Here is a 27,458-nt window from a genome sequence, read left to right on the forward strand (position 1 = left end):
GCTAGATCCTATACACAATCAGGGACTTAGGCGTTGTCTTCGTACTTTCAAAACATCTCGGGTGGAGAGCTTGTACATCGATGCACGCGATTCGAACATTTAGTCTTCGCATTAAGTTTTTATCAGTTTCCAACATTGATTTAACAGACATTTTGGAAACGCCTTCATATTTTATTTTACCACCTTGGTGTATCAAACCACCAAAAATTGTATTCGATCTTGTGCATCTAAAAAAAGATCGCACAGATGCAGTTATTTATAAACATTTTATGGAAATCCAAGAGAGGTACTGTGATTACATTCCTGTTTACACATACGGATCACGGGATGGGAATTCTGTGGCTTTTGCTACAGTGTTTCCATCAGACGCAATAATTGCCATGAGATTGCCCGATTCAGCATCAATCTTTACTGCTTAAATTTGGGCAATCATTCAAGCCCTGGAACAGGTTAAGGACTCATGTGCATCCAAATATATTATTTTTACAGACCCACTTTCGTACCTCCAAGCTCTACAGCACCCGTTAGTTGGAATGGTGATACGAAAGTGTGTCTTTTTATCAATTGCCAATACAGATGTTATATTTTGTTGGGTACCCAGCCAAGTTGGCATTAGGGGTAACGAAAAGGCAGATGCTGCCAAATCTGTTTTGAACTTGCCCCGTGTCCATGTTGGTGTCCCCTACAGTGATTTTAAATTTCATATTAACCAATATATTTTTTCGACTTGGCAAGATGATTGGGACGTGGCGGTCGCGAATAAGCTTCATTCTATCAAGGCAGTCCTGGGAGAGTGGCAGTCATCCTACATGCGATGCAGGAAGGATGAAGTAGTCTTGTGCCGTGCTCGCATCGGCCATACATATTTGACGCATTCATTTATTTTAAAGAAGGACCCTCCCCCTCAGTGTGAACATTGTCAGTGTACACTGACTGTGCGGCACATTTTGGTGGAGTGTGACCATCTCAAGCCGACGAGAAATGATATATTTGGCAACAGAAATGTTTTGGAGTCTTTTAAATTCCATCCAGAATTAATTGTAAAGTTTTAAAAACACTTTGGCTTCTATACAAAGTTTTAAAATGTACTTACCTTGATTTTATGTATTGTATTATACTTTTCACCCACAGCTCCTTACACTGTTGTTTTACATAAATATATATAAATAATATTTTCATATACTTACCATTTGTGAAAGCCAATAGCCGATGTGTATGTTTGTGCTGTGGTGTCGTTAAACATTCATTCATGGTTTAAAGGCACATTCCTGAGTTTGCTGCAATCTTTAAAGTGTTGTCGACTAACAGAGACGTTTTAACGATTGTAATTTCATATCTAATATATTTATCTGCATAAAATATTAGTGGCTGCATATTAAACATCTTTCTGATCGTTTTAATATTTGTACTGGGTTAAATTTCATTTTATTTCCTAATATATATTTTTTTCGTACGTACGACATTATTTGAAGACGAAATCCAGTTTGTGCTTCTTACAAATATTAAGACGACCAGAAAAACAAGAAAATATATTTAATATGTAAGTTTAATCGTAGAATTATTTTATTAGTAGGAAACATCTTACAATGCAGCAAACTCAGGAATGTCCCTTTAAGATACAAGTCAGTGTGACGGATTTACACCTCACCAATAAGCCGTAAAACTCTTTTGGGTAGGAGTCAGAACTAGAGTGTGAAACATTGCCTGCAGGCTTTGAGATCGATGTAGTAAGAACCAGAGGACCGAGAAACGGAAAACACAAGCCCTCCAGAACTATTTAGTACTTTAATATTTTATACACAGACTCGCCCACGGGACGTAGATGTTCAAATGCAGACAGTCCTCGTCGTGGTAGTTGAAGCCTGGCACGTGGATTTGAGGACAGGCTGGTGGTAGCTGTGTCGTGTTCAGAATGTCCGCCCAAGATTCAGGATTTTGAGGATTCTACAAGCAAAATAGATTTTAAATGTCCCTTACCACAGACGGTAGGTATACTAAACTGTGCATGCAATAACGACAAAATATTGTTTTCACATATGAATACCATGCTAATTATGAGTAGATACTAACGGCATATATGAATACCATGCTAATTATGAGTAGATACTAACGGCACATATGAATACAATGCTAATTATGAGTAGATACTAACGGCACATACGAAGTAGGAGAGTTTTAGGCGGGATGTAGCCCAGTGGTAAAGCGCTCGCTTGATGCGCGGTCGGTTTGGGATCGATCCGTGTCGGTGGGCTATTGGGCTATTTTTCGTTCCAGCCAGTGCACCACGACTGGTATATCAAAGGCCGTGGTATGTGCTATCCTGTTTGTGAGATGGTGCATATAAAAGATCCCTTGCTACTAATGGAAAAAATGTAGCGAGTTTCCACTCTGCGGCTGTGTCAAAATGACCATATGTTTGACATACACTAGCCGATGATTAATGAATCAATGTGCTCTAGTGGTGTCGTTAAAGAAAACAAACTTCTTCGTTGTGTTTCTGTCGGTAGGCCCATTGGACTATTTCTCGTTCCAGTCTGCTCCACAACTGTTGTAACATAGTCAGTGTTATGTATGGCCATGTCTGTAAAATGGTATATATAAAATATCCCTTGCTGCTAATAAAAAGTATAGCCTATTTAGTGGCGAGAGCGGGTTTCCTCTCTCACTATCTGTGCCCGATGTCAATATAACTGTAAATAAAAATGTGTTTTGAGCGCGTTAATTTATGCAAAGATTGCTTGTGGTGCTGGAGTTTTAGACATGAACCATCTAGCCCAAACCAGGTCCACACAACTGGTATGTCCAAGGCCGTGGTATGCACTGTCCTGGCTGTGTGAATTTGCATCTCTTGCCTCTAATGGAAAAATATATAACGTAATATATCATGCAACGTGTATTTGGCATTCAATAACCGATGATGCATTAATCAATGTGCTGATTTAGGGGTGTCGTTAAGTAAGACAAGCTCTAACTTTACTACACCCTCTTATGTTCCAGTCAACGACAAAGGTATGTGACTACAATCATACACAGCTGTATGTCTAGTTAAATAGTTTTTCCTCAATGCCTAGTTAAATAGTTCTTCCTGAATGTTAATCGAGCAGCCTACCTCCGTAAAACAAGTTTTGTACGATCATTAAACTTCTTAACTCGAATCAGAGGTTGCCCGTGGGAGGAGTGGAGTACGGTATACCCAGGAATCTCTCCACTGTTACGTTGTCTAATACCGAGTGCACGTAACCTCAAATCTGAGGTTGCCCGTGGGAGGAGTGGAGTACGGTATCCCCAGGAATTTCTCCACTGTTACGTTAGACATTTCCGTAGACCGTTTCCCGAACTACGAACTCTGCCGAATCACATTGTACGGCAGATCTCGTTAACCAAACACAAAGTGCCAAACTCGCAGATGGATGTAAAAACATTTCTAAGTTGGATTTAGCTTCAAGCTGACAACTGTTTGTGGGTTATTAACTTGTGTACATTTATACAGACCGTTAGGGGAGCCTAGTTCCAGAAACCTGATATGTGCTGATGAACCTTTTTTGGGGGGGTTTTGCAAATCAAGCACAGCACGAGCTGTCAGAGGGAGCTAATATTTTACTTGCGAGCTCTTTTCTAAAGACCCACCTAGAGCAAAACGTGCTTGTGCCGGCCCTTCTATAATTATGCTAATAATTATGGCGCGTATATGTCGTAAGTGAAACACAGTGGTTTGAATGTTGTGTGGAATGTTGTTCCTATTACCACAGTTGGATCATAAACTAAATATTACATATGAGTGGGTTAGTGCTCAAATCTAGCTACAGATTGTTTACTAGGTTAGAGCTGACTTTGCACATCTCATATATTTTATACTATTTAGAATTAAAGAGTCTATTTTCAGCAGTAAGAGCCGGGTGTACTGACAGGAGGTGGGTATCACCATGAGCACCAACTGTGCTCCATTACTTTCCAATTTGTTTGTCTATGCATATGAATAAGATTTTCTAACTGATCTAGCTAAATCCAAACAAAGGAGTGTGAAAAGAAAACAACATTTAATTTCACCTTACGATATATTTATGATCTTACATCATTCAAAAATAATAATATCAAATCACAGATCACCATCTATTGTTACTCAGCAGAGGTAGAAATAAAGGAAAGCACAGAAAGTACAAAGTCTCGATATATACATCGAGATTCAGACAAAGCCGGGCGGGACGTAACCCACTGGTAAAAGCGTTCGCTTGATACGCAGTCAGTCTAGGATCGAACCCCGTCGGTGGACCCATTGGGCTATTTCTCGTTCCAGCCAGTGTAACAACTAGTGTAACAAAGGCCGTGGTATGTACTATCCTGTCTGTGGGATGGTGCATATAAAAGATCCCTTGCTGCTAATCGAAAAGAGTAGCCCATGAAGTGGCGACAACGGGTTTCCTCTCACTATATCTGTGTGGTCCTTAACCATATGTCTTACGCCATATAACCGTAAATAAAATGTGTTGAGTGCGTCGTTAAATAAAACATTTCCTTCCTTCCTTGTATGACAAACGGGATGACTTAAGCTTTCCAATAGTCAGTGTTCTCTCCGTATCGAGCAGTAAGCTTTCCAATAGTCAGTGTTCTCTCCGTGTCGAGCAGTAAGCTTTCCAATAGTCAGTGTTCTCTCCGTGTCGAGCAGTAAGCTTTCCAATAGTCAGTGTTCTCTCCGTGTCGAGCAGTAAGATTTCCAATAGTCAGTGTTCTCTCCGTGTCGAGCAGTAAGCTTTCCAATAGTCAGTGTTCTCTCCGTGTCGAGCAGTAAGCTTTCCAATAGTCAGTGTTCTCTCCGTGTCGAGCAGTAAGCTTTCCAATAGTCAGTGTTCTCTCCGTGTCGAGCAGTAAGCTTTCCAATAGTCAGTGTTCTCTCCGTGTCGAGCAGTAAGCTTTCCAATAGTCAGTGTTCTCTCCGTGTCGAGCAGTAAGCTTTCCAATAGTCAGTGTTCTCTCCGTGTCGAGCAGTAAGCTTTCCAATAGTCAGTGTTCTCTCCGTGTCGAGCAGTAAGCTTTCCAATAGTCAGTGTTCTCTCCGTGTCGAGCAGTAAGCTTGCCAATAGTCAGTGTTCTCTCCGTGTCGAGCAGTAAGCTTGCCAACAGTCAATGTTATCTCCGTGTCGAACAGTAAGCTTTCCAACAGTCAATGTTATCTCCATGTCGAACAGTAAGCTTTCCAACAGTCAATGTTCTCTCCGTGTCGAGCAGTAAGCTTTCCAACAGTCAATGTTCTCTCCGTGTCGAGCAGTAAGCTTTCCAATAGTCAATGTTCTCTCCGTATCGAGCAGTAAGCTTGCCAATAGTCAATGTTATCTCCGTGTCGAGCAGTAAGCTTTCCAATAGTCAATGTTCTCTCCATGTCGAGCAGTAAGCTTTCCACTAGTCATGTTCTCTCCGTGTTGAGCAGTAAGCTTGACAATAGTCAATGTTATCTCCGTGTCGAGCAGTAAGCTTTCCAATAGTCAATGTTCTCTCCGTGTCGAGCAGTAAGCTTTCCAATAGTCAATGTTCTCTCCGTGTCGAGCAGTAAGCTTTCCAATAGTCAATGTTCTCTCCGTGTCGAACAGTAAGCTTTCCAATAGTCAATGTTCTCTCCGTGTCGAGCAGTAAGCTTTCCAATAGTTAATCTTCTCTCCATGTCGAACAGTATTCCTTTTGCTCCAGCTTTTGGTGTCTATATTTAGCAACTTCTGAGAATGAATGAATGAATGTTTAACAACACCCCAGCACGAAAAATACATCGGCTATTGGGTGCAACTTCTGAGATACTGGTAAAGAAGTTGTTTTATCAGTGTTATAACATCCAAGGACTCCTGCTGAAAGCCTTCAATTCTTTTATGGTAGACACTCGTGTTGTGTTTGCATGTCATTTGTTGACAATTAACAAAACAACACGAATTCCTATAATGGCCGGTAGCATGTACTTTTTATTAACGTTTTACTTCGCATGCTCAGTATGCATGACCTAGGGGGTTTTACAGAACACCGTAAACAACCACCACTGGACCCTACAGTCCAAATACACAACAACTCAGAGGCCATTCAACGATATGACGGATCACTGATTAAAAATTATGTCTGATGCAATACCATATTATGACATTAAACATACCCTTTTGTCGAAAATCTACTATGGACTTCATGGCTGTGTTCATGATGACTTCCACCGGAGTGGTAGGATATGGTCAGCTTTCGTGAACGCCTGGTACCATCAGTTTGTACGGTAATTCACGAGTGCATACCATCACAACTGTATATATTCTACTGAGCTCTATCCTGTGCAGGTTTGGGTTTTCTAAGCAAATCGTGGGAATGGCGGTGCAGGAGAGATGGAAACATCTTGGTACTTATCTCTAGGAGAGTGGCGGTCCTGCTAATAGCGGTGCAGGAGAGATGGTGGTACGTATATCTAGGAGAGTGGCGGTCCTCATAAGGACGAATACCTGATAGCGGATCATGGAAGCAAATCACGAATTGGCCTAAAATCTCCTTTCGACCCTGCAACGGTACATCAACGGTCGTGGTATGTACTGTCCTGTCTATGGAAAACGTAATATAAAAGATACCTTCGTACTTTTATCGTTAGGAATATTCTATATGGCGGCAAGTTTTGAATATTGATTCATGACCGTTCAATATATGACTGTGTTGGCACCCAGTGAGATTTACATTTCCACGCAAAGTCCGGCCACCCCTTTCGGTTGTGGACTTCCAATCTGTCCTGCAATCTAATACCTAATAAAGTCTGGTGAAATAATCAAATGGCACTCGTCACAAAGTAAACAAAATACCCAATATTTTAAGGGTCATTCCTGAGTTTGCTGCAATTCTTAAGATGTTATCGACTAACAGAGACTTTTTAACGGTTATAAATAAAAATCAAATATATTTTCCTGCATAAAATATTAGTGGATGTATATTAAACATGTTTCTGATCGTTCTATATTTCCTAAAATAATTGTTTTCGTACGTACGAAATTATTTGAAGACGAAATCCAGTTTGGGCTTCTTACAAATATTAAGACGACCAGAAACATATTAAATATACAAACACTGATATTCTAAACAAGAAAATATATTTAATATGTAGGTTTAATCGCAGAACTATTTTATTAGTCGGAAACATCTTACAATGCAGCAAACTCAGGAATGTCCCTTTAAAGAACATTTATTTATTACAGTTGAACACACAGAGCTCTTTTAACAAAGTACAGTTGACATTTGTCCACCCTAAAACTCAATCTAATTAAAATTACCTCCACTATTACATGTGGATCTAAAGACAGCCAGTTGGAGCTCATGTCCACCAATCAAAACCTTACTTGCAGAATCCTGCCAGTGATTTAAAACTAACAACACTGCGTAGTCCCCAATGTCCAGGTAACATTTCGTCTGTAAATAATAATTTAAATATTGACCAATCACACTTCGCCTTTTATAACGTTATTTGGGAGCATACAAATTCTAAAAATATCGGGCGAGTCTATTTTAGTGGCCGCAGTACAGCGAACCATACCAATACGTACGGGGTGGGTTATCAGTCTTCAATTTTACATTAAAAATTATTTATTTATTTATAAAAAAAAAAACCCCAACTAAATCAGTCTTCAGTTTTACATTACAAATTATTTATTTTATAAAATAAAACATGTTTTAAGGCATTCGTAATTCACACAAAACATGTCGTATACCCTCAGGATAATTCGGAATGTTTTCAAATTATTTTTAAATCACTGGCAGGATTCTGCAAGTAAGGTTTTGATTGGTGGACATGAGCTCCAACTGGCTGTCTTTAGATCCACATGTAATAGTGGAGCTAATTTTAATTAGATTGCCCTAAAACCCTACCCATTCGACAGGTTTACCTCATATACACTTTACTTCATTATTAATACCACATACTTCCGACATTTATAATTACATGAAAATATCCTGCTACACAAAACGAAAACCTACATGGGAAACTTATATCCTCAGTAATTTACGCCACAACTTCTATTACGATTGAGATAATCCCTACTGGAAATTAACAATTGGGTTGAAAAATGCTTTACACCGAAATTATGAAATTACAATTCTCCCATGTCGCAATTACGTTCGACAACAGCCCCTATTACAAATGGAACATCCTACAAGGAAATCTAACAGCTGGTTTGAAAGCCGAGTGATCACGAATTTCACTACCATAATAGCTACAAATGAACATATAATTAGTTATCTGCATATGTAGAACTATTCATAAGGAGAATCATCAATATGGTGTTTGCGAATACCCCTAAAATGTTTGAAGCACAGCCGACAAACGCCAGCAATTACACTATAAAGAGACACTCTACAGTAATGAACACCATGGCAGGCAATGAGACGTGTGGAGAGGAAAAGAGAGACAAACAAGCTCACGTTTAAGATTCCCAACTAATTCATTAATTTATACATGCCACAACTCACGTGTACAGACCCCCCCCCCCCCCCCCCCCCCGCAAAAAACAACAAAAAACCCAAATAACAACAACAAAAAACAAACAAACAAACAACAACAACAAAAAAACACATCGGAAAACGAATTTGTTTTCGGAGCACGCTGAAAATAGCTCGTACGACAAGCACGTGACATAATCTCATTGGTTCATCCAATGATAAACAACCAAATAGAAATGATTAAAGATAATAAATATGCTCGAAATCCACCAAAATATTTTATTATTACCACGATAATTTTCCCACCTAACAATTTACAAGAAACATATTACAATATATATCTAACTTCCTGAAAACATTACCGTAGAACCCCCAATTAACAACTTTCCGAAAATTATATCGTAGTACAACTACGAATAATTCAATGTTTAGATCCCAGCACTATTAGTAAATTAGTTAAGTAGCGATTAATACAGAATAAATAGAGATTATAACAAAATAAAAATAAAGCAACACGGCTGGGAATCTATGGATGTAATAGCTGGATATAGTTGTTTATTTTTATAAATGGGAATTAGTTATTAAATTGCTGTGTGTAATTGATGGTGTTTTTACAGTTCTCGTTGAATGTTACAAACATCGATTGCTAAGCGATTACAGTAACACATAACGTGTGTTATAAATTACAGTTATGGCAGTCGTTTGGACAATCTAATCAAAATTAGCTCCACTATTACATGTGGATCTAACAGCAGCCCGTTGGAGCTCATGTCCAGTTGACCTTTCAGTCGACCAATCAAAACCTTACTTGCAAAATCATGCCAGTCATTTGAAAAGAATTTGAAAACATTCGGGATTATGCCGAGGGTATACGAAATGATTCGGGTGAATTACGAAGTATGCAGATAACTAATTTCATTATAAAATTTTATATAAAATTCGTTTAATGACGAAACAAACCCACCGTGATGGTATAAACATAAAATCTGTTTATACTAGTATACAATCCAGAGTTTATTACTGCACTTTTCCCCCTGTTTTTTCAATGTTGAAATAGACCAACAAGTTCGCCTATTGCTTTAATAGTCTCGCCCGATATTTTTAAAATTTGTATGCTCCCGAATAACGCTATAAAAGGCGAAGTGTAATTGGTCGATATTTAAATTGTTAGTTATAGATGAAATGTCACCTGGACTTGGGAGTCCACACAATGCTGTTAGATCTACTGGTAGACCAGTAGAGCTAATTTTAATCAGATTGTCGTTTGGGAATTGTTTTATACCAATCCAGCCCTCGCTCTCACTCGAGGAATAAACCAATTCCCGAACTCGTTTCGTGACTTTTGTTGGCGCTTCCGCTCTATATTTATGTACAAGTTATTTTCGAAACCATTAAAGACGATATCTGTTGTAGTATACAACAACAAAGACTAACACAACAAGAAGAAACCCCGTGAGAGAGATAAACACAAACGTTAGTGTCCAAATCTTAGTATATTTAGACTCACGCAGGCTTCGTATCCATGGCAACACAGAGTTCCAAAACATAACATGTCTAGCCCGGCATCTGATACCTATAGACACTGCACTGGTTTGGTTGTAGCCTGCTATTTTCACATAAAACTGATCTTTTTCCGTGAATCGAGGAATTGGATCAGCGACAAATGATGAAAATGAAGGTGTTCTGTAAAGACAAAATACATAACTCGACATCCAGCACCATTAAAATTAGTATTATGTACTTAAAAAAAACACTGTGCTCTCTACCAATGTCCAGTATGAGACACGTATCCAATATATCATTAGTAATACAATTAATAAAAGCCTAGAAACTGTAATTAATTTCATACTGTTTAACTAAGTTATTATTTAATTTCGAATCCATGTTTAATAAAGTTAATTAATTTCATATTTAATAAATCTAAAATTATTTAGTTTTGTATCCATGTATAACACAGTCTATTAAATAGTTTCGTACTTATGTGTCTGAAAGTTAATTAATTAGTTTCGTACTTATTTTAAATAAAGTTAATTAAACAGTTTCAAAACCAATGTTTAATCAAGTTAATTAATTAGTTTTGTATCCATGTTTAATGAAGTTAATTAGTTTCGTACCCATGTTTAATGAAGTTAATTAATCAGTTTCGTACCTATGTTTAATAAAGTTAATTAATTAGTTTCGTACCCATGTTTAATGAAGTTGCTCCACATGTCGATGACGATGCGACTGACGCGGCGGTCGTCGTCGGTGTAGTTGTAAAGAGGGTGTCCTGTGAACGGACAGCCGAACAGGTAGAAGAGGTCGCGCCCGTGAGGGACTCCTGTAACAGTGGAAACTATCTGTGTAATTATCAGTTGTATCTCTTTACAGCGAGTCGCTGATTACTTGAATGAGAATTACTCGAATAAGGAATACTTGAATGAGGGTTACTAGAAAGAGGATAACTTGAATGAGAGTTACTAGAAAGAGGGTTACTTGAATGAAGATTACTTGAATGAGGGTTACCTGAATGAAGTATCTTGAATGGGGGCGGGGGGGGGGGGGGGGGGTGTTACCTGAATGAAGATTACTTCAATGGGGGTTACCTGAATGAAGATTACTTGAATGGGGGTTACAAGAAAGAGGGTTACTTGAATGGGGGTTACTAGAAAGAGGATAACTTGAATGAGGGTTACTTGATTGAAGATTACTTGAATGGGGGTTACTTGAATGACAATGACTTGAATGAGGGTTACCTGAATGAAGATTACTGGAATGAAGGTTACTTGAATGAAGATTACTTGATTGAGGGTTACTTGAATGACAATGTCTTGAATGAGGGTTCCTTGAATGAGGATTATTTGAATGACAATGACTTGAATGGGGCTTACCTGAATGAGGATTACTTGAATGAGGATTACCTGAATGACAATGACTTGAATGAGGGTTACTTGAATGACAATGACTTGAATGAGGGTTACTCGAATGACAATGACTTGAATGAGGGTTACTTGAATGGCAATGACTTGAATGAGGGTTACTTGAATGACAATGACTTGAATGAGGGTTACTTGAATGACAATGACTTGAATGAGGGTTACTCGAATGACAATGACTTGAATGAGGGTTACTTGAATGACAATGACTTGAATGAGGGTTACTCGAATGACAATGACTTGAATGAGGGTTACTTGAATGGCAATGACTTGAATGAGGGTTACTTGAATGACAATGACTTGAATGAGGGTTACTCGAATGACAATGACTTGAATGAGGGTTACTTGAATGACAATGACTTGAATGAGGGTTACTCGAATGGCAATGACTTGAATGGGGGTTACTTGAATTACTTAAATGGGGGTTACTTGAATGGCAATGACTTGAATGAAGGTTACTTGAATGACAATGACTTGAATGAAGGTTACTTGAATGACAATGACTTGAATGAAGGTTACTTGAATGGCAATGACTTGAATGGGGGTTACTTGAATGACTTAAATGGGGGTTACTTGAATGGCAATGACTTGAATGGGGGTTACTTGAATGACAATGACTTGAATGGGGGTTACTTGAATGACAATGACTTGAATGGGGTTACTTGAATGACAGTGACTTGAATGAGGGTTACTTGAATGAGGGTTACCTGAATGAGGGTTACTTGAATGAGGGTTACCTGAATGAGGGTTACTTGAATGAGGGTTACCTGAATGAAGATTACAGGAATGAGGGTTACTTGAATGAAGATTACTTGATTGAGGGTTACTTGAATGACAATGACTTGAATGGGAGTTACTTGAATGAGGATTACTTGAATGAGGATTACCTGAATGAGGGTTACTTGAATGAGGGTTACCTGAATGAGGGTTACTTGAATGAGGGTTACCTGAATGAGGGTTACTTGAATGGAGGTTACCTGAATGAAGTTTACTGGAATGAGGGTTACTTGAATGAAGATTACTTGATTGAGGGTTATTAGAAAGAGGGTTACTTGAATGACGATTACTTGAATGGGGGTTACCTGGATGAGGATTATTTGAATAGTGAATATTTGAATGAATATTTTACATGAAGGAGGAATACCAGTGATGCACGGATTAAATCTACTACACATTCATATTTTCTTTAAAAAAAATACACATTTATTATTCCTATCATGTCCATACAGTGATAAATAAATTATGTATATTTATATTCCGGATGATATCATATTATATTGTATATAGATATAAATCATTATTAAATATATAAATAAGTAAAGAAATAAACTAATTCATTAATAAACTAAATAAAGAAATAGATATGAGGGGAATGCAAAATGTATAAAGAACTGATATACAAAAACAAGTCTTTTTAGGAAATAAGAGACAGTTAAACAGATTGAGTCCCGATGTCCATTGTTACACATCAGTCATTGAGTAAAGATATATAGACAGAACTACATATCAGTTCTTCATTTCATTTAAACATTTTCGTGATTATATAATCCAATTAAGGTTCAAGCACGCTGTCCTGGGAACACACCTCAGCTATCTGGGCTGTATGTCCATGACAGTGTGCTAGTTGTTATTGATTAGTGAGAAGGAAGAGGGTGTTAAAACTAGCTCTAGGTTGGAGCCGATACCGAGCTGCGAATCCAGTACCTACCAGCCTTTTGCCATGATGTTTACTGTATGAGTTTATAGTGCGCTGGAATATCATACCATGAGATCCGTAATAGATCTCGTGGTATAAATCTTGCGCACTATAAACGAGTGCAATAAATATAATGGAGAAACAACGGGTATGTGTTTCTGTATTTGTTACATACCACCTTTCTATATTATGATTAACAAAATCTAATTAAGAAACAACTTTCTCAGACTGGAACATTAGTTGAATTTCATGGAATTGACAACGCTTAGCGTCCTGGCTAGAAACATGACATCATTCCAGGCGAAGGACATAACGTCATTCGAGTAAACACGTACTACGTATACGAGATTTTGTATTGTAAATATGTTCAATATATATATATATATTTTTTAATACACGGTCAAAATTTTCTTTATTAGTATAATAAGATTAAATGGGTATGTAATAAACTCCAATACTAACCTAACCAAGATGGCGGTGGAGAAACCGGCGACTGGTACTCGAATGTGTAAAAATAAGTATTTCTGTTTCTCTTAGAAATACGACTGGCGAAGTCTACAGCTGGTGCAATGAATATGGAGTCACTAATGATCTGAAACAAAGGTGCTCAGTATTGTTACTTTTTCACAGATTCTAGTAACTGTTATGCTATTTTTATCACTTATGTATTATGCATAATATGTTGTAAATATGGATGGATATGTACAATATTTATACATGTATATATTTTAACTTAATATTAATGATTTTAATGATATTTATATACTGTTAAATCCATGTAACAATTTTTAAATGGGATTATTGGCATTGTTAAAATAATATTTAAATAATTAAATGACACACACACACACACACACACACACACACACACACACACACAGAGAGACACACATATATACATATATACATATATATATATATATATATATATATGAAGAGTTCTTTCTGTTTTTTAGTTAAAGCCATTATTGTATGTCAGTAAGGGCTAATCGTAGGCCCGCTGATTTGCCGCAAAACGCGATTGATCCTTATGAAATTGTATTGGGTAAATCCCGTTTTTTGGTCAAAACGCGATATACGCCAATTAAAAAAATCACTTTTACTGGAAATGAAAAAAATGGATATATCGCGTTTTGCGCCTAAACTCTTCATATATATATATATATATATATATATATATATATATATATATATATATATATATATATATATAATTTATTACCAGTGTTTTTCGGTATCGTAAATATCATATACAAAGTATTAGGAGTAAAAATTGTATTAAGCATAATACATTATGTTTATTCCATATATATGATAGTAACGATACCAAAGCATACGAGGGTAATAATAGCTTTATCATATAATCTCAAGATTAATATAACGTATTTTTGTAAACTGTATACTTAATTATAGTCAGCTATTATCCGATATTCAAATGACGTACGAATATGTGACGCGGTGTCTTTTTGAATGGAAATGACGTCATTTTAGATGTCCATACATAAAAATAAACTAGTGCTGAATACTGAACAACTGTCAGTGTAAAGTTGCTATTGATTATTTTTTGTTTAATACTATGAAAGCATACGTCAATTATAAAATGTCGCCCTAGTACGTTTGCTTAAATGTCAATAAACCTAGTGCCGTGACCTCGATTAATTTACATCTAATTTGCAAAGTTATCAAATTCGTAAAGTATGTGATCTGATAAAATGTCACATACTTTGATTGCATTGGAAATGTAAGATATTATAGATACATACACATTAATAAAGAGAAATATGATTTAATCTGATTATTAATGTATTATTTTAATTTTTAGCAGTTTTGTTTATTTGAACATCAGGTGTTGACAGTTACAGTGAAATGCTGTGCGTTATTGTCTTGTCAACCATTGAGAATGATACAGTCGTGTGTATAAATAGTAGTAAAACTAGAAGTAAATTACGAATACAGTCGAGAAGAATACAGTCGTGTGTGTGTGTGAATAGTAGTAAAACTAGAAGTAAATTACGACTAGTTGAGTGTGTGAATAGTAGTAAAACTAGAAGTAAATTACGAATACAGTTGAGGAATACAGTCGGGTGTGTGAATAGTAGTAAAACTAGAAGTAAATTACGAATTTAGTCGAGAAGAATACAGTCGGGTGTGTGAATCGTAGTAAAACTAGAAGTAAATTACGAATGAAGTCGTGTGTGTGAATAGTAGTAAAACTAGAAGTAAATTACGAATACAATTGAGAAGAATACAGTCGTGTGTGTGAAGTTGTAAAACTAGAAGTAAATTACGAATACAGTTGAGTGTGTGAATAGTAGTAAAACTAGAAGTAAATTACGAATAGAGTTGAGAAGAATACAGTCGGGTGTGTCAATAGTAGTAAAACTAAAAGTAAATTACGAATACAGTCGAGAAGAATACAGTCGGGTGTGTGAATCGTAGTAAAACTAGAAGTAAATTACGAATACAGTCGAGAAGAATACAGTCGGGTGTGTGAATAGTAGTAAAACTAGAAGTAAATTACGAATACAATTGAGTGTGTGAATAGTAGTAAAACTAGAAGTAAATTACGAATACAGTTGAGAAGAATACAGTCGTGTGTGTGAATCGTAGTAAAACTATAAGTAAATTACGAATACAATTGAGTGTGTGAATAGTAGTAAAACTAAAAGTAAATTACGAATACAATTGAGAAGAATACAGTCGTGTGTGTGAATAGTAGTAAAACTAAAAGTAAATTACGAATACAGTTGAGTGTGTGAATAGTAGTAAAACTAGAAGTAAATTACGAATACAGTTGAGAAGAATACAGTCGTGTGTGTGAATCGTAGTAAAACTATAAGTAAATTACGAATACAGTTGAGAAGAATACAGTCGGGTGTGTGAATAGTAGTAAAACTAGAAGTAAATTACGAATACAGTTGAGAAGAATACAGTCGTGTGTGTGAATCGTAGTAAAACTATAAGTAAATTACGAATACAGTTGAGAAGAATACAGTCGGGTGTGTGAATAGTAGTAAAACTAGAAGTAAATTACGAATACAGTTGAGAAGAATACAGTCGTGTGTGTGAATCGTAGTAAAACTAGAAGTAAATTACGAATACAGTTGAGTGTGTGAATAGTAGTAAAGCTAGAAGTAAATTACGAATACAGTTGAGAAGAATACAGTCATGTGTGTGAATCGTAGTAAAACTAGAAGTAAATTACGAATACAGTTGAGAAGAATACAGTTGAGTGTGTGAATAGTAGTAAAACTAGAAGTAAATTACGAATACAGTTGAGAAGAATACAGTCGTGTGTGTGAATAGTAGTAAAACTAGAAGTAAATTACGAATACAGTTGAGAAGAATACAGTCGTGTGTGAATCGTAGTAAAACTAGAAGTAAATTACGAATAATGTTGACAATAATAATATAGTGTGTGTGTGAATCGTAGTAAAACTGGAAGTAAATTACGAATACAGTGCACTCACACGATATATAGCGACGATGTTTGCAGTTCCGTTTGTAGGATCAGACCAAGGTTTATATACCTTCAACACTAAATCTGGAATTACAATTACCAATACAGGATTCAAACACGAGGTCTAGATGTGAAGTATACCTGTAGTTTCTAGGACGTTCGGTGGTATGATCCCCCGTAAAATATTGAAAACTAGATGTCATGAAATGCAATTTGCTGCATTCTACAAGTAAAATGCATCTCTACCTTAAGATTTACTACCTGTATATGCCTTCAATACTAAATCTGCATCTGAAATGACAAATAACAAATAAAGGAAACACAATCCAAAAGGTAAAAAGGAACTTACCTATTAATTCTGGTGAAACCTCTGGGACTACGCCTTCAAAAATACCCATTTCCACTTTTTCTTCTGTTAACTCCGTGAAGTTGTAATCGACAAGAAAGTGATTGACTGGAACCCAAAATACGATGTTTTTACCATCAACTTGTTTTATCTTCCTCATTGTTTCTAATAATTAGATTTTTACCCAAGTATTATTAATGATGAATGAGCATATTTGATGATGGGGGAATAAAGATGAATTTTGTGTTACTCCGTGGAAGAACGCGGACAATTCTTGGTACTTTACATGTCTATTCATTCCAGACAATAATGCTATGTTATGTGTGAACATTGTAAACATTAAATGGTTAAAAAAAACACCTTTGAAGATGCGTCATAATATCTTACAACAGTTTCTGTTAGGAAATGTGCTTCACTTTAAAATGGACGACACTCGTAAATACCAAATAACACAAATGTAGAAGTTTAATCCACACCAAGCCATTTTATATTGTTTGTACAATGAGTTATGACATATTTTCACTATCTGAGTCATTCTCCAGAAAGTGGAACTTTTCATGAGCTTTATAAGTAATGGAATAAGTTGATTCAATGAACTTTATTCTTGCATGATCAACATTAAATATTTTCTTGACAAGAAACTATAGATTGGCGAGCACTATAGCTTTATTTTGAAATAAATACAATCAAATATAATCATGTTAAACGCAAATCATGTCATTGGTGTAACGGGACACTTGGTATCTCTTATAGGTATGTTGAAATAACTATGTGATGTGTTTTTCGGACTAGAATGTTAAATATTATGTCTTTGATCAATATTTCACTAAGAAAATGTCAATATATATATATGCTTTAAATGCATATATCTGTAAATGGTACCTGATGATTGAATCACAGTTGTTGTAACACGCATTCTAACATTGTTCATAATTTATTGGTTACACTAATCTGCAATATTGTTGGCTATTGAGAGGCATAATACATACAGCTATTTCTTTAATCATCACAATGTGTTGGTCCAAGCACTTTAAAATAAATCAAAGACACATTTCAGCATGTTACACCAATGACATAACTGTTACACCAATGATGCCATGTTACACCAATGACATGGACATAAACTCTTAAATAAAAGATTATAACCAAACTTGGAAACATGAAAATTTAAAATTAATAAAACGACACTAGTATAGGCCTACACGTATCTGATTGCATCTACACCAAAACTATGCTTTTACAAAACCAACTATAACGTTCCTACTGATAGTGAATGTTTAATGCGTTCGGAGTTCCAGTTTCTTTTCTATTTCTTCCAGGGCTTCTAGATTATGGTAGCCCCACTCCCATGGCTAGTGATATTCAATGTTGGGCTAGTAAATAACTACTATTGCCATGCCTGACGGCTAGTGAATATTTCTTTGTCAAATGTTTCAATTAAGTCTTATTTTCTAAATATGAATGTCCTGCCACCACCCCAACCCCCAATCTTAGTGTTTTTAAGTGCTATCTCCCTCTTTATGTGACATATCTGATTATTACTATTATTTAGTAAAATTGTATTAACTCAAACTAAAGTAGGGCTAGTGAATTTTTAATTGTGGCTAGTACATTTTTTAAATCACTGATCCCATGGCTAGTGGATTTTATAAAAATTCTAGAAGCCCTGATTTCTTCCCAAAGTTTTGGCTCTACCTGCTAATACCTAGTTTATCGGGGCCCTCAGCCTTTTTTGGCTCAGTAATTAAGACACAGAATATCTTCTTCATCAATTGATATCCTCTCTTAAATTTGGCCAAATTGTTTTATTTCTACCAAAAGTAAGAAATGTTTTATTTAACGACACACTCAACACATTTACGATTATATGGCGTCAGACATATGGTTAAGGACCACACAGATTTTGAGAGAAAAACCCGCTGTCGCCACTACATGGGCTACTCTTTCCGATTAGCAGCATGGAATCTTTTATTTGCGCTTCCCACAGGCAGAATAGCACAAACCATGGCCTTTGTTGAACCAGTTATGGATCACTGGTCGGTGCAAGTGGTTTACACCTACCCATTGAGCCTTGCGGAGCACTCACTCAGGGTTTGGAGTCGGTATCTGGATTAAAAATCCCATGCCTCAACTGAGATCCGAACCCAGTACCTACCAGCCTGTAGACCGATGGCCTAACCACGACGCCACCGAGGCCGGTATATTTCTACCGATGCTGTTCATACATTTAACCTGAACATCACCTTGTTCAGTAGTCAGTTATTTCACCAGGATATGCCTTTTCATTGTATACTAAAACACAGAACCGTCCCACAGTTATCGTTAATGAGTTCAGGTCGATCTAGACCAACACTGTTGTTAACTGTTGATCTCTCCAGGTCAGATTTGGTAGTTTTGTTCGATGTTGCGACATATATTAAACTGAAATGTGATGGATCAAAACACAAGCAGTCAAAGATCTCGCTCTGAACTGAGCATGTACAGCTAACGTCACGTCTCCATTGTTTCCTTTGCTTTCGTTGTTCCCTATCTGTGAGCTGTGCAATACATTTACGTTTGCCACTGCCAACATCCTTATAGTACTTTTGCCGTTTAATCACAAAGTAGGCAGCTTATTTCTCGAGATTTTCATTCCTTCGTTGTCTAAACAGTCTTTGCCTCTCTTTGTTATTTAGTGGCATTTTTCTAATGAAAAAGAAAAAAACACCGGGTGCTGTATTATGACATATTTACGGTTCGCACATTTTAGGAAAATTATATAATAGTCAAAAAAAGGATCTTTTATATGTACCACCCAACAGACAGGATAGTACATACCTCGTCTCTTGTTACACCAATAATTTGAACAGTACAACATGTCTTATACAAGATATAGGATTCGTGATTTCTCAAAACTAAAGTCGATGACAGTCACTTTTTGGACCCTTGTTTTGGCTACGTACACAATAAATAAAACATATCCAACGGTAATTTTTTGATATGATATATTTAACAAAAGGTACTTTTTATTTCTTTCATCTTTTAAAACTTAAAATTAATATTGTGCCCAAATTTATGAATAAATAAATAAAAATACCGACCTGTAAACGTTGTCTGCTTGTTATAGAAATTTGACAGGGGTCAAGGTTAGTAGACCAGTTTTTATTTTAATATGGCAAAGTAATATAGCTAAATTAAAAAATTGTACCTTTTACAAAATATGGATTTCAAGTGAAATTACAGTAAGATATGCTATATTTATGGTGTACGAAGCCAAAATAAGGATGCGAAAAGTGACTGTCATCGACCATAGATCTACAAAAGAGATGGTTAATTTCGTAAAATATTTTGTTTGGGATTCTATTTATCCCTTAATAATTATGAACATTTAAACAAGGATTATGTTTCTACATCAAACAAAAGGAGTAGTTATATGTGTCTGTCATTTGGGTAACTGAATGTCACTGGTGTAACATCTCGGCTCCAAAACAGTTGTTACTCCAATGACTGTTACTCCAATGACAAAATCACATATAATTAAGGATTGCTCCCTTATATGAATTTGGTTATGGCGGCTAAACACTTTTCTTACCTCAGTTTGACATTCATCAATCATAAAAAGCATCAAACATAATTAGAAAATCATTCTAACGATACAATGACTGGTACACCAATGACAAACATTAAATCTACTGCGCATTTTCTTTGAATTAGGGGGAATTAAAAGCAAAACAAATCAACAAACTTACCAAATAATGCTCTCCATCTTAACACTTGAGGTCTTGCTTCACTGCTGCCACCTGTAGGAAACTGTCTGAACTTCCAGGGAGAAGTTGGTTGCATTTTTCACAGTTGTTACACCAATGACAAGTAAACCGTGGGACACATACTCAAGTACTTCTTAATTTAAAAAGTATTTTAGTGATTGAGTTTTGCACACGCTACACTATATCTAGGATCATACACTCTGTATTGGTTTTGTCCCTATCAAACCAGAATTGATAATGCTGCTTAATGATCTTATAGTAAGAAGTGATGTTGGGACATGTTACACCAATGACATTTGGCATACAATATGTATTAGATCAATAGTATTTCAGGCACAGAGTGGCATGTATTGTAATCTGTTCCATTAAATATTCATATGCGATATTAATGTTAATGAAAAAAAAATATATATATTAAAGATTAACTTTAAAAAGTCGCCAGGACCAAAAGGTTCCATCTTCTGGAGAATGACTCATCTGCTATTTGTTATTCAGATTATGTAAAGTTCGGCTACTTCAGATATCAAGACTACAAATCTGTGTTGCAGAAATTGTAGGTCTAGCTTTTTGATGCCTTTCGTCTCTTGGAAAAGCAATATATCAAAATTATATAAATTGGTTTTTCGATTAATAACTTGGGACGTAACAGCTGTGGTGGTATTAAACATGAAAAGTACCACCGGTGGGGCAGAATATGCTCAACTTTCGCGAACACCTGCTATCATTACTGTCATGACAGTGATACATTGGTGCATGTCAAGACTTGTTTGATAAAGATTAAACCTTTCTGTGAATGTATATTACTTTGTCTACTGTCAAGGGTATTGTCTGTCCTTTTGCACTGCATTCAGATTAAAGGTAACATTGTGATAGCCGCAGTTAGTCAACTACTATGGTAATTTTGTCAAGAAATGATGTAGGCAAAGATAAAGAATTGCCACCAGTGGGACAGGATATGCTCACTGTTTTAAGAATGATTCATGAGTGCATGCCATCACCGCTATATTTATGACACTGAGCCCTGTCCTGTACTAGGTTTGATTTAGTAAACTGTTCTGCGAGTGGCAGTCCTCTATGTGACTGCAAGAAATATGTATTGTCCAGAAAAGGATCTCCTCCGGAGTGGCTGTCGTCTTATAGACGAGTCAGTAGATAGATCCGTGGAATCAACCACCATCTGTCAAATGCCCATTCAGGTCTGCAGTGTGCAGAGATACTGTCTTGATCGAGGATAACAGTTCTGACGTTCAGATATGACATATAACCAGGGTCAAAAGGGGCGTTTTCACAAAAACCAGATTGTCACCAGGTATATTAATAGTTCCCAGAACGACACTCATTGCTCATATGCAAGAGAACTGGCATTCCCTAGACTTTGTCCACAAATAAATTTAAAAACAAATCATGGAAACTATCTATGTACTTCTATACACAGTAGACTGGTTCGACACATAAACTAACAAATAAACACTGGTATTATCTACGGGTTGCTGTAAATTACTATGATTTGTTTTCACAGTTACATACCCCATACTGAACTTTCGTCCTTTGTGACGCCAGTCATGAAGGCTTCCCCGTTTGCGGCCACTTGTCTATCAGGTTTTCTGGCGTGTCGCTGATGAACACGTGGTCGACCACAGGAATATAATCATTTATGCGAGATTCTGGAGCAGACATCTGGACATTAAGTAAACAAAATTATAGTGAGCTAAAAATATTTTAAGGGTATATGTTCTACTGCCGTTATTCTGAGACCTGTAGGAATAGGGAATAGGGCACAGTTCTTTACACTGCGTTTTTATTAACTGTTAATTTTTATATTGATGTTGCTCATCATTTTAGATTTGCGTTTACCATAGTTTGACACCCAATAGCCGATGTATTTTTCGTGCTGGGGTGTCGTTAAACATTCATTCATTCATTCATGTAGGAATAGGGCTGCTGGTGGTGCTGGGAAAATGTCCACTCTTGATGGACATAACATTTGTTTGATCTTACTACATACTATACAGAAAGAGAGATAGATAAAAGCTTTGAAAAAGCTGAAAAGTGTAATGCAATACATATGCTAGAAATATCGTCTAAGCCACAAATGACCCCCTATATGGGGGTCCCACTTTAAATATTATTCTTACAGGCCTGGTCTGACATTTCTTTGCGAATGTTGTAGACGGTAAGACAAGTTTTTCGGTGTTAATATGTCCATGTTTTAGTGTTTGTAAGTGCCAGATTGCGAGCTGCTTACGTAGGCTATGTAGCTATCGTCTATGATGGTTTCCCAGTCAATGTTTTTCAGGCACTGCTTAATGTGCTTCTTGTCTGAGAATGAACAGCCATGATGTTCGGCAAATATTGTCAGGATAGTTTCCGGTTTCCGTGGAGGACGGGCGATCGAGAAGCTGGCTGTTGGAACACCACTCTGCATGATGACGTAGCGAAACAGACCTGACAAAAACAAAGAGGATCATGATTTGAAAAAACCCCATCCAGCACAATAATAATTGTATATAAGTTAATAGACTACAATTTCTTACCTTTTGATTTTGGGGGAAATATGTGTAAACCAACATCTGAACTACCAGAACTATGCCCTTGAACCGTGACCTTGGCTGGATTGCCATCAAAGAAACGGATGTTCTTTTGAACCCACTGAAGAGCAAAACTTTGATCCAGTAGACCATAATTGCCAGGGAAATCCGCATTCTGCCCGGTCAGGAATCCTTAAAAAGAAATGGTAAACTAAAATTGTGGTTGTTTTTCAATTTGTTTTATGTACACATCAAAGAATATAGCACTAGAAAACAATCTCCCCATACACATTGGCCAATATGTGTGGTATGATATTTCCACGATATTAACCAAGACTAATGGTAATGTTAGTCCTCTTAACAGACCCATTTAAAAAAAAATATGTTAAGTAATATGAGGACGACATTAACCATGGTTGATGGAATTGGTGATCCTCTTAAAGGGACATTCCTGAGTTTGCTGCAATTTTAAAGACTTTTTTAACGATTGTAATTACATATCAAATATATGTTTCTGCATAAAATATTAGTGGCTGTATATTAAACGTGTTTCTGATCGTTCTAATAGTTGTACAAGGTTAAATTTCATTTTATTTCCTAAAAAACATTTTTTCGTACGTTCGAAATTATTTGAAGACAAAATCCAGTTTGAGCTTCTTACAAATATTAAGACGACAAGAAACACATTGAATATACAGACACTGACATTATAAACAAGAAAATATATTTAATCGTAAACATATTTTATTAGTCGGAAACATCTTATAATGCAACAAACTCAAGAATGGCACTTTAACGAATTGGAGTGTAGTGTTGGAGAGTGGCCGTCCTACAGACGAAGCAGACGGCAGTAATGTCTGGCAGTAAAACCATAGTTTAATACTATTACAGTGTCAGTTCGTTTTCCATAAACACAAAACACGTACACAAATATATATATACACAGGATACATACATATATATTCACACACACACACACACACACACACACACACACACTTCTAAACAAACGGTCCGAGTCTGCAGTTGACTGCTACACAAATATATATATATACACACAGGATACATACATATATATTCACACACACACACACACACACACACACACACACACACACACACACACACACTTCTAACCAAACGGTCCGAGTCTGTAGTTGACTGTTACAACGACGATGTTGCCTAACGCCGCCAAGACGTCTCCATGAAACATGCCAGCCATTCCGAGCTCGTTGGAACCGCCATGCACGTGCACCAACACAGCCAGGTCATCCACGGTAGCACCGGGTGTCTTGAAAGATCAAATACACGTTGAAACTAATTTAATAACACGAAAAAACGTAGAAACTAATTAACAAGATGAAACACATTTCGCTTATTATACCTGCGATAAAAGACACGTAGGAAACAATGTAACAAAACTAGAAACGTTTTACTTTACTTAATTTCTTTTATTATACATGTGTACAATTCCGAAGGTGGCTTCTAACCGTGGGCACGCACTGCATGGATCTGGGCTGTGTGTTGAGGTCGGGTTAATTAGTCAATGATCAGAGAGAGTTAGACACGTCAGTGTGGTGACCGTACATTTCTTCATTAAGTCGTTAGAACTCACTCTAGGTACCAGCCAGCGTTGCTTTCTGTCGTTAAGATCGCAGGTTACACTAAACCATATTATTTCCGGCTGGGTTAAAGGCATATTGTCACAGACCATTGACCTATTAAATGGCCTAACAAAGCATTACGTGAAACATGTATTTGATTTGTAATTATTTATTTTTTAATAAAAAATGAATTATGGCAATGGTCCATAATTTAAAAATTAATTTTGCCAAGAGGATTGACATGGATTTCACTCCATCATGGTTTAGTTAAGGTGATTCAATGGCCAGATTTTGTTTCCAAACATTGATGCAATTTTCATTTATTATCCACTTTTGGAGAAATAAAGTCCTTAAATCCGTGACAGTATGCCTTTAAAGTTCGAGGTTATAAATGTGAGTGTGTTGGTTGTAAAAATATTAGTTTCATCTGGGTCAAAAGTGTATGCAATTTTATTTCCTCTAATACCACTGTGTCAAGTAGCCTTGTGCTTAGAACATGTATGGGGTACCTGTAAAAAAAAAGTATTCAAATTTTGTGCGAAACTAGGGGTGTTGTAAAAACATCTGGTAATACCGAAAATGAGCCATGAAAGGAACCATTTTCTTCAGTTAATACATTGAGGTAGGGGTTGTAGTACTGATTTTAAGTTTTTAAGCACGAACGTTAACATGGTCGCCTATGGGATTTTATTTGGTATAGTACAACCCGCAGGCGCAACCAGTACATTTTCGAGGCCTCTTGTGAGAAATACTAGGAACAGGTAGGCGAAAACTGGAGAACAAAATAACGCGGGTACTCAAAATAGCGGGAATCCAAAGCTATGTATTAATATTTAATACAGACTCACCCGAGGGACGTAGATGTTCAAATACAGACAGTCCTCGTCGTGGTAGTCGAAGCCTGGCACGTGTTCGATGACGTACTCCCAGTGGGTCTGAGGACAAGCTGGGGGTAGATCTGTCGTGTTGAGAATGTCCGCCCATGATTCAGCATCTTGAGGATTCTACAAACAGAACATATTTAAAATTTCCGTTATCACAATTCGTGTATACTAATCGTATACAATAATTACAAAATAGTGTTACGTTGCCAATCAAGTACTTACTTATGCCCAATGTCCCTCCTGAGGCTTAGGCCGTCGACAACAGCTCTCCAGTCTTCTGTCAGAGTGTTCTGTCCTGGGCTCCTGTTTCCAGTTGTCTCCAGGGCCCGTGCTTGACTCAATCTCAAATGATGTCACACGCATGCAATTTGTATGGCGTTGTCATGACATTAGTATCCCAGACTCTATTAGATTCTCGTGTCTAGACTCTAAAAGTTTTATAACCACGGATCGTGGTATAGCCTGTCGTTTTGGTGTCCGCCCTGTGGCTTTCATGTGTGGTGACAGTTGATTCTGACTTGTAGTGTTCATAAGAAACCCTCTACACGTTCCACAAGAAACACGCACAATCAAGTACTCTAAACGAAATGTTTTCTTATAAACAGATCGTTCCAACCAGTGTACAGGAACTGTCTGTTAGAATGTAATATATTGTTTGCGATGGACAATGTAGAGGGTTTCCTCTTTAGTCAGAATTACCAAATGTTTGGAATCCAGTAGAAAATGACTAATTAATTGATGTGATCTGGAATCCAGTAGGAAATGACTAATTAATTGACGTGATCTGGAATCCAGCAGGAAATGACTAATTAATTGTTGTGATCTGGATTCCAGTAGGAAATGACTAATTAATTGATGTGATCTGGTGATGTCGCTAAACTGTATTAGACCCTCATTTGCACTTGTTGAATTCGAACACAGATATTGTTTATTTAAATATTGTTAGTTAAATTTTTATGAAAGAGAATAGCATATGCACGTTCATATTCTTACCTCGAATCTGAGGTTGCCCGTGGGAGGAGCGGCATACGGTATACCCAGGAATCTCTCCACCGTTATGTTGTCTAATACTGAGTGCACGTAACCTCGGACATTTCCGTAGACAGTTTCCCGAACCACGAACTCTACCGAATCACATACGACGATAGATCCCGTTAACCAAACGCAAAGTACCTAGCTCACAGATGCATGTAAAACCATTTCCAAGTCGGATGTGGCTTCTAGCTGACAACTGTATGTGGGTTAATAACGTGTTCACATTTATACAGGCCGTTAACAGCAGGGGAGCCTAGTTCCACAAACCTGATTTGTGCTAATGGAGATTACTTGGTATTTATGCCAACCCAGCACAGCCCGAGCCGCCATGACGGAAGTTGTACGATTACAGGGCACGTTAAACCCGAAACAGTTTTGTACTGTTATGTTTCTGAAAACAATATTTCCTTGCTAGCTCTGTTCTAAAGATCCACTTACAGACAAAAATGAGTTTGTGCTGGCCTGGTAGATTTGGTATTTATGTTGACAATTATGACGTGTCTAATATTGTAAGTGGAACAAAATACTCTGATGTTTGTGGTATATCCAAATAAAAATGTTTGTTTTGTTTAACGACGCAGCTAGAGCACATTGATTTATTAATCATCGGCTATTGGATGTCAAACGTTTGGTAACTGTGACACAGTCTTAGAGAGGAAACCCGCTACATTTTTCCATTAGTACCAAGGCATCTTTTATATGCACCATCCCACTGACAGGATAGCACATACCACGGCCTTTGATATGCCAGCCATGGTGCAGTTCCTGGAACGAACACCCAATAGCCGATGTTGGGGGTGACGTTAAACAT

The 27,458-nt window shown here is 36.8% G+C and overlaps 1 protein-coding gene across 3 annotated transcripts; it reads right to left on the bottom strand.

Moving 5' to 3' along the window:
- Nucleotides 1-1,771: 1,771 nt before the first annotated feature.
- Nucleotides 1,772-26,823, bottom strand: LOC121375865 (acetylcholinesterase-like). Of its 3 annotated transcripts, none has more exons than XM_041503541.1 (8): nucleotides 22,842-23,117; nucleotides 22,124-22,273; nucleotides 16,854-16,958; nucleotides 16,515-16,588; nucleotides 13,507-13,636; nucleotides 10,618-10,753; nucleotides 9,941-10,116; nucleotides 1,772-1,944 (listed from the first exon to the last, which is right to left on the bottom strand). In XM_041503541.1, the coding sequence occupies exons 2-8, from the start codon at nucleotides 22,158-22,160 to the stop codon at nucleotides 1,928-1,930; spliced, it is 675 nt and encodes a 224-aa protein (XP_041359475.1). In that variant the 5' UTR covers nucleotides 22,161-22,273; nucleotides 22,842-23,117; the 3' UTR covers nucleotides 1,772-1,927. The 3 variants fall into 3 exon arrangements, 2 of the variants coding, with proteins under 2 accessions (XP_041359475.1, XP_041359474.1); XR_005958364.1 differs by lacking the exons at nucleotides 1,772-1,944; nucleotides 9,941-10,116; nucleotides 10,618-10,753; nucleotides 16,515-16,588 and adding exons at nucleotides 23,131-23,316; nucleotides 24,262-24,415; nucleotides 25,577-25,732; nucleotides 26,606-26,823 and having other exon boundaries at nucleotides 13,508-13,636; nucleotides 22,842-23,041; XM_041503540.1 differs by lacking the exon at nucleotides 1,772-1,944 and having other exon boundaries at nucleotides 9,770-10,116.
- Between the last annotated feature and the right edge of the window lie 635 nt (nucleotides 26,824-27,458).

This window comes from Gigantopelta aegis, chromosome 6, assembly GCF_016097555.1.
Source record: "Gigantopelta aegis isolate Gae_Host chromosome 6, Gae_host_genome, whole genome shotgun sequence".
Classification (NCBI taxonomy): Eukaryota; Metazoa; Mollusca; class Gastropoda; order Neomphalida; family Peltospiridae; genus Gigantopelta; species Gigantopelta aegis.

Bases quoted from the DNA above. Each gene is read 5' to 3' on its own strand.
- LOC121375865 (XM_041503540.1), bottom strand. From the start codon at position 22,160: ATGACTGGCGTCACAAAGGACGAAAGTTCAGTATGGG. The intron at 13,637-16,514 runs GTGAGTGCACTG...CCTTTGTTTCAG, and splicing joins ACATCGTCGCTATATATCGT to ATCATTAGTGACTCCATATT. The intron at 10,117-10,617 runs GTACGAAACTAA...TTGTCTTTACAG, and splicing joins AGCAACTTCATTAAACATGG to AACACCTTCATTTTCATCAT.